The 7,947-nt window shown below is 36.7% G+C and overlaps 1 protein-coding gene across 1 annotated transcript in view; it reads left to right on the top strand.

Annotated features, from left to right (window-relative positions):
* pigt (phosphatidylinositol glycan anchor biosynthesis, class T) overlaps nt 1-7,947 on the top strand; it is a 41,620-nt gene that overhangs the window by 14,256 nt on the left and 19,417 nt on the right. The window contains exons 4-6 of the mRNA XM_039776569.1: nt 2,066-2,166; nt 2,933-3,019; nt 6,775-6,862. Coding sequence (XP_039632503.1) covers nt 2,066-2,166; nt 2,933-3,019; nt 6,775-6,862 — 276 coding nt within the window. The remainder of the gene's footprint in view (nt 1-2,065; nt 2,167-2,932; nt 3,020-6,774; nt 6,863-7,947) is intronic.

Below are 7,947 nucleotides of genomic sequence, written 5' to 3'. Positions count from 1 at the left end.
GAAACTCAAAACCGATTATGACAGCAGCAATCCAAGCTGTAAGAAAACAGTAAAAGGAGGCGGTCAGACGTTGTGGTACATTTTCTGATGCAGCTAGATGGAAACAACTTTGTGACGCTGCCGCCAAACACTCACAGAAAAACCGCTAGTTAATAGACACGCAGTCGCTAAATACCGTGAGGCAAATCCACAAGCTCATAGAAACAATATCGCTAAATATTCGCAGGCAGTTCCACAACTTATTACTTGAATGCCTGTTAAACATCTTAGATTCAACGAGTAGCGATTTGGGTAGTGAACACTTCATGAATGAAACCTGTTATCTTTAAAACAGTTGACAAAACACGGAATGTAACTTGAAAGAAATAATGATAATCAAACTTGATGACAGCAACACTCATAACAGTGACAAAACAATTACATTGAGAATCATGTTAAGTTATTTTTAAAATATTTCCTTTTCTTTTTCATAACTTATTTAACACACTACTTCCACTGCAAAGCTGGTATTTTGCTAGTATATATTTAAAAATATACTGAGTATACTTTATACATAAAATATATCTTGTCGCACTTTGCATAACTGAATAACCTTTATGGCACAATAACAATTCAATACATTTATGGTCACTACAGTGTTTGGATTTAATAATCTTCATGTGGGAAAAGGTTGACTCGCATAAATAAGTAGAGCTGAATAATGCAGTCAAGGAGTTTTAGTTCCTCTCCTTTCTCTTTCAGATCGCTGAAGGAAGTCAGTTTCTTAGTTTTATGAACAGTTCGAAGTGCCTTTCCACGCTTTTCCTTCTTTGGAATAGCAAATGATAGATTGACAGATCAGACAAACGACTTCGATTGTGACATTGTGAGAAAAAAATCCTCTTCCAATTCCACATTTAGCCCATACCTCTCCAAACTATTTTTTTTTTAAATCCTTCTTTAGTCGATATAAATTGGAAGGCTAACAGATCACAGCCGGAGTTTTGCTGTAGCTTGCACGCTTAATCGCATGCGGACCAGTGTGTTCAAGAAAGGAGATCTTAGACTGGCCTCCATATATGTCAATCAGGTGGCAAAATGCCATAGGGAGGATATATGATAGACTAACGCTTAAAAAAAATTTTAATGCAACGCGAATCAACAGGTCGATTGCATCAACGATTGGGCACCCCTGGTCTACAGGGTGACTAGTTATGGGTTTTAAACTTAGGCCAGAAACACTTTGGTTGGACCCCAGGGTAACTTCTGGAGACAGGTCTAGCTTCTGAGCTGCCTCAATGGCCCATGATGTCCAGTCTGTACGGAGCCACAGGTCCTAAATAATAGGTTATCCTCCCCCAGCTCAAATTTCAGTTATAATGGTGGTTGGCTCCACATTTTATATAACAAGTCTACTTCCTTCTACCTTAAGGCCTGGGGGAGTCTTCCATCATATATAGGCTCCTTCTGTTCTTCCATTAAATAATTATTTCCAGAATAGCTAGTCTAGAAACCCGTTCCCATTTAGGAGGTGCAGTACCATCCACTGGACAAGAAATGTATACTTTATTATCAGATGATACTGATTCTGAATACTGATCATATAATGGCCAATTGTTGCCCTGTATGGCGTAGGTCTTGGCCAGGTTATCATTCAAAGTAGCAAAACAGTAGTATTTCAATCATGACTAAGAAATAATACTGAAACATAGAAATTAAGAATTTATGAAAATGGGAAAAGGAAACCACTGGCAATTCAAAATCCACTTGCTATTATTCCCTTTTTGCCATGGAACAAGGGAATCCTTTGTGACGGAGAGGAGTTTCTCCTTGAGGCAACAAATACTGTAGCTTGGAACAGATGGTGTCATCTAATTGAAGAAAAGCCTGAGGTTTAAAAGTTGAGGCAAAAGTTTAGACATTGGGTGGATCAGTAGCAACATCTTGCTGATTTTAGTTTTTATTAAGTAATCTATAATTTTGTCCCATTCTTGGAGTATAACATGTACTGATTATGATGTGCAGTACAGAACTTTTGAACAAATCAGAAGACAGTTCTTATTGATGTTTTTCACTGTTGTTTTAGTGACTGATCAGCGTTTCCTTAGATATGCAGTTTTACCTCGGGAAGTTGTGTGTACAGAGAACCTCACACCATGGAAGAAACTTCTTCCTTGTGACTCCAAGGTAAGAAGCCCTTTTACGTTCCTTTGAATTTGACAGACTTTTTAATGCCTCCCATAAAACAGATGCTGTGTACTTTTTTTTTTTTTTAGCGCTTTAGTTTCCAATTCTATACTTTCTCTTTTTAGTTTAAGCAGTAACTTCTCGATATAGACGACTGTCACTGTCACTGAGATTTCCCAACTGTTTATCATTTTAATGACTCCAAGCAGGTCTTCTTGTCTCCTCCTTCAGCTGCTGACTCCCTATCCCAGGCAGTGCAAATCCTCTCACCAATTGGCTGGGCTGTTAATTTTTGTTGTGCATATAAAGAGGCCTACTCGGCTCATCTCATAATTCAGCCGCTGTCTCCCAGTGCTTCTGTGGGCCGATATATCTCACATCGCAGTTCAAGCTGTGTACTTTTCTTGTGATTCAGAGCAGGACTTCTCACCTCCTTGTTCACAAACTGATGGCTTGAGCGACTGAGTTAGTGTCCTCACCTCTATCTACAATGAGTCAGAATGGCTTGAATAGTTTTCAGTATTGTAGCTTTCTGAGAAGACTGTTTTATCCAGATGGCATATACATGGAATGCTGTGCTTTGAAAATGTTTTACTTGCTTTTAGAATTTAGTGATCTTTTTTTTTTTTTTTTACTGAAGAGCTTCTTTTAAAGACCACTTGAGCATTGTTAACTATAAATCAGATGATACTTAAGTCTTTTCTACACATATAGACATTCCACCTTTGGGTAATTTTAAACATCATTCTTTTATTTCTTTCTTTAGGCTGGACTGGCTGTTTTGCTCAAATCAGAGAAGTTATTTCATAGCAGTTTCCATTCTCAGGCTGTTCACATACAGCCAATTTGCCAGGTAACAAAATTTTTCTTCCATGTCTTGATTTCATGTAAAAGTGAGACCAAAGTAGCTTCTAAAAAAACATTTTTTTTTTCTGCTTAATCCATTACGGGGTTGTATTAGCCAGCATTTATATTATTGGGCACAGGGCAGCAAAAAAACCTAGTTGGAGTGTCAGTCCATTTCAGGGCACACTCGGACACCCACAACAGGGACATTTTAAGTTTCCAGTCAACCTAACCTCCAAATCTTAGTTATAGAGGAGGAAGTGATGAAAAGGTACAAAGAATGACAAATTTGCATTTGTATGCTTCAATGTACATACTATTGGCGGATAGGGCTAATTTATGCCCCTTAGTTTCCCTTATGGGTATAAACACACAAAAAAAAACAGAAATATGAAAAAATTTGAAAGATATAGTAATGACACAAAATAATGCTAATAAAGATAGCCTTTATTTCCTATTCGCCATAACAGGTTTACCAATCACATCCACTCCAGCCAAACACTACTGTTTGCCACCCCCACAAATACATTCATTTAATATATGTGATTCTGAACATTCAACATAACCATTTTAGAAAACACAACATTGCATTTAAAGTTAACATGTTCTCAGTCTCTCTCTTTGTTTTTTATAACCGATATAATATACAAATCACTATCTGTAAGTGCTTTTAATAGTGCCAAAGGTGATGCTTCATTTTTGTTTAAGCAGTCTGCAAGTTGTGGCTTAGCAGGAGACCACATAACACTTTGGATTTTCTGGGTTTGGTTCAGCTCATTCTTTGCAAATACAGTCCATATGTATTTGGACAGTAACACAATTTTCATAATTTGGCTCTGTACACGAGAGGTTTACTTACTTTGGCAGTGACATTCATTTCTCTGGTGACTCTTCCTATGAAGTCAGTAGATGTATTGGGAGAGCATAGGAGGTCATGAGGTCGTTGGAAATGGGTGTGTAGCGCTCCCGATATCTATGCAAGTCTTTAAGAGTCCTGGTGCTTCCTGTTTTGCTATATGGTTGCGAGACATGGACGCTATCCAGTAACCTGAAACGAAGACTGGACTTCTTTGGTACTGTGTCTCTCCTGAAAGTTCTTGGTTACCATTGGTTTGACTTTGTGTCGAATGAGCGGTTGCTCATGGTGTCCAGGATGAAACAAATTCCCTGCATTGTGAGGGAGTGTCAGTTTAGGCACTACAGCTATGTGACGCATTTCCCAGAGGGTGATCCAGCTCGTGAGATCCTCATTTTTGGGGACCCGAGTGGCTGGACCAGGCCAAGGGCTCGCCCACTTAACACCTGGCTGCGGCAGATAGAGGGTCATTTCCGAGGGTGGGACTGGACCGCGTTCGCCTGTGGGTTGCCAACCGATCCCGAAGTTGTTTTGTGTAGTGGTGGCAACGCACTGTACCAGTGCATACTCCCAACTTGACATGACTTTCTCTGTACGCCCCAACAATGGATTTGAACTAAAGCAATTAAGATGTGATTTAAGTATAGATTTCACCTTTAATTTAGCATGCTTAACAAAATATTGTATAAGCCATTTAGGAATAACAGCCATTTTTATACATGTTCCCCATTTTCAAGGGCTTACAAATGTATTGAAGGAACTAGTATAACCAACCATATATATAAGGATAGTTTATTTTGCCCACATAACAGAATTGGTCAGCTTCTTCATAATTGACCAGAAACTATAACTATTTCCCATAGCTGAGAAATCATATATATATATATATATATATATATATATATATATATATATATATATATATATATATATCTCTATATATATATATATATATATATATATATATATATATATATATATATATATATATATATATATATATATATATATATCTCTATATATATATATATATATATATATATATATATATATATCTATATATATATATATATATATATATATCTCTATATATATATATATATATATCTCTCTATATATATATATATATATATATCTCTATATATATATATATATATCTCTATATATATATATATATATCTCTATATATATATATATATATATATATATATATATATATATATATATCTCTATATATATATATATATATATATATATATATATATATATATATATATATCTCTATATATATATATATATATATATATATATCTATATCTATATATATATCTCTATATATATATATATATATATATATATATAGATATCTATCTCTATATCTATATATATCTATATATATCTATATCTGTTCAACCCAACACACATTTATTTACACAACTCTTATTTATAGGTGCACACACATCCCCAATCACCCTCAAAAGTCCTGGCCAACAACACAATGCCTCTTTCACTCTTCAGGCCGCCTCCTTTCCTCCTCCAAGACCTCATCTCTCGACCTCCCGACGCCAGCCCCTGAATGGAGGTAGGCGGCCCCTTTTATAATCACCTAGATGTGCTCCAGGAGCCTCCCGACAATCTTCCGCCAGCACTCCGCAGTATGGCGGAAGTGCCGCCGCGCACCCGGAAGCAATCCTCTCCCCCCGGGCACTTCTGGGTGTGGCAGAAGTGCTAAGGTCCAGTGCTCCATAGGCATTGGGGTGCCCCCTGGCGGTGACCATGAGCCCCTACAGGATTGAGCTTCAAAGCTCTGTACCCAAGGTCCCCATAGCCACCAGGGCGGTCGCCCCCACGTGGTCTGGGGGAGGTGTAAGCCCTCCTCCGATCCTCCTGGGCATCCCGGCTGGGTCGCACCGCCAGCCACATGTGACTGTATATCCATCCATTTTCCAACCCGCTATATCCTAACTACAGGGTCACGGAGGTCTGCTGGAGCCAATCCCAGCCAACACAGGGTGCAAGGCAGGAAACAAACCCCGGGCAGGGTGCCAGCTATAATATACACAAAGTTATTGTCTGTTTTTCTTGCATTTTTATCACTCTTTAATTTTATATTGTTTATTTTTATCAGTATGCTGCTGCTGGAGTATGTGAATTTCCCATTGGGATTAATAAAGTATCTATCTATCCAGAGATATATATATATATATATATATATATAGATATATAGATATAGATATATATATATATATATATATATATATATATATATATATATATATATATATATATATATATATATATATATATATATATATATATATATAGATATATATATATAGATATATATATATAGATATATATAGATACTTTATTATTAACCACACATTAGTGATGTTTTTGATACCAGTATGATTTCCAGAAAGTTGAAGTGATCATGATGAGGCACTCCCTTTCATAATCACAATATGTGACAATAGATTTATTTTAATTATTATAATTTAACAAACTACATAAATACAGAGAGTGCAGTAAGTGCAAACAGTGCACAAAGCCTGTAGATCAATAAAATATGTAAACCTCATGAAATAACGAGCAGTGTCCTTTTTTTCCAGGCAACACAAGATGTGTGTTTGGCCAGAATTTTAATTATAAGCTGGTAAATGCACCAAACGTTGTGACACATTCTCACTTGTGCTGTCAGGCGGTTACTAGTCAGACTTCCAGCATCACCAACAAACACAGACAGACAGATGAGCTTTTAAACAGATACAGAATGTATGATGCATAACATGTTGCCAAGGTTGTCTGTAGCTCCTTGTATTCCTCAAGTGGAGAAGCACGTATTGAAAATGGAAATGATGAGGAGATGTATATGACACTCTCTATTAATTTTTTCTTTTCTGCAGGATTTGCAATGCAAGAAAACATCTTGGGAGCTACGCCAGACATTGAGTGTTGTATTTGATTTGCATGCCACTGGGCAAAGCAAACGTGGTGAGTTGACTGAACAAATGCAGAGCATGATGGGGAGGTGCCGCATTCTGAGGAGCATTGGAGGTGACAGGTGTCAAGCCTTTGTGCTTGCCAAGCTGACTAATATTAAATGGTTTATTTTCCTTCCTTATCATTTGTGCTAGATATCAAAAATGTAATAATGAGACACACTTCATATACATATACATATACATACATATACATATATATTTTTATATATATATATATATATTTTATATATATATATATATATTTTATATATATATATATATATATATTTTATATATATATATATATATTTTTATATATACAGTGGTGTGAAAAATATTTGCCCCTTCCTGATTTCTTATTCTTTTGCATGTTTGTCACACAAAATGTTTCTGATCATCAAACACATTTAACTATTAGTCAAATATAACACAAGTAAACACAAAATGCAGTTTTTGAATGATGGTTTTTATTGTTTAGGGAGAAATCCAAACCTGCATGGCCCTGTGTGAAAAAGTAATTGCCCCCTGAACCTAATAACTGGTTGGGCCACCCTTGGCAGCAATAACTGCAATCAAGCTGCCATGTATAACTTGCAATGAGTCTTTACAGCACTCTGGAGGAATTTTGGCCCACTCATCTTTGCAGAATTGTTGTAATTCAGCTTTATTTGAGGGTTTTAGCATGAACCGCCTTTTTAAGGTCATGCCATAGCATCTCAATTGATTCAGGTCAGACTTTGACTAGGCCACTCCAAAGTCTTCATTTTGTTTTTCTTCAGCCATTCAGAGGTGGATTTGCTGGTGTGTTTTGGGTCATTGTCCTGTTGCAGCACCCAAGATCGCTTCAGCTTGAGTTGACGAACAGATGGCCGGACATTCTCCTTCAGGATTTTTGGTAGACAGTAGAATTCATGGTTCCATCTATCACAGCAAGCCTTCCAGGTCCTGAAGCAGCAAAACAACCCCAGACCATCACACTACCACCACCATATTTTACTGTTGGTATGATGTTCTTTTCTGAAATGCTGTGTTCCTTTTACGCCAGATATAACGGACATTTGCCTTCCAAAAGTTCAACTTTTGTCTCATCAGTCC

The sequence above is a fragment of the Polypterus senegalus genome, chromosome 14 (assembly GCF_016835505.1).
Source record: "Polypterus senegalus isolate Bchr_013 chromosome 14, ASM1683550v1, whole genome shotgun sequence".
Classification (NCBI taxonomy): Eukaryota; Metazoa; Chordata; class Cladistia; order Polypteriformes; family Polypteridae; genus Polypterus; species Polypterus senegalus.
This window is presented reverse-complemented; position numbering and strand designations above follow the sequence as displayed.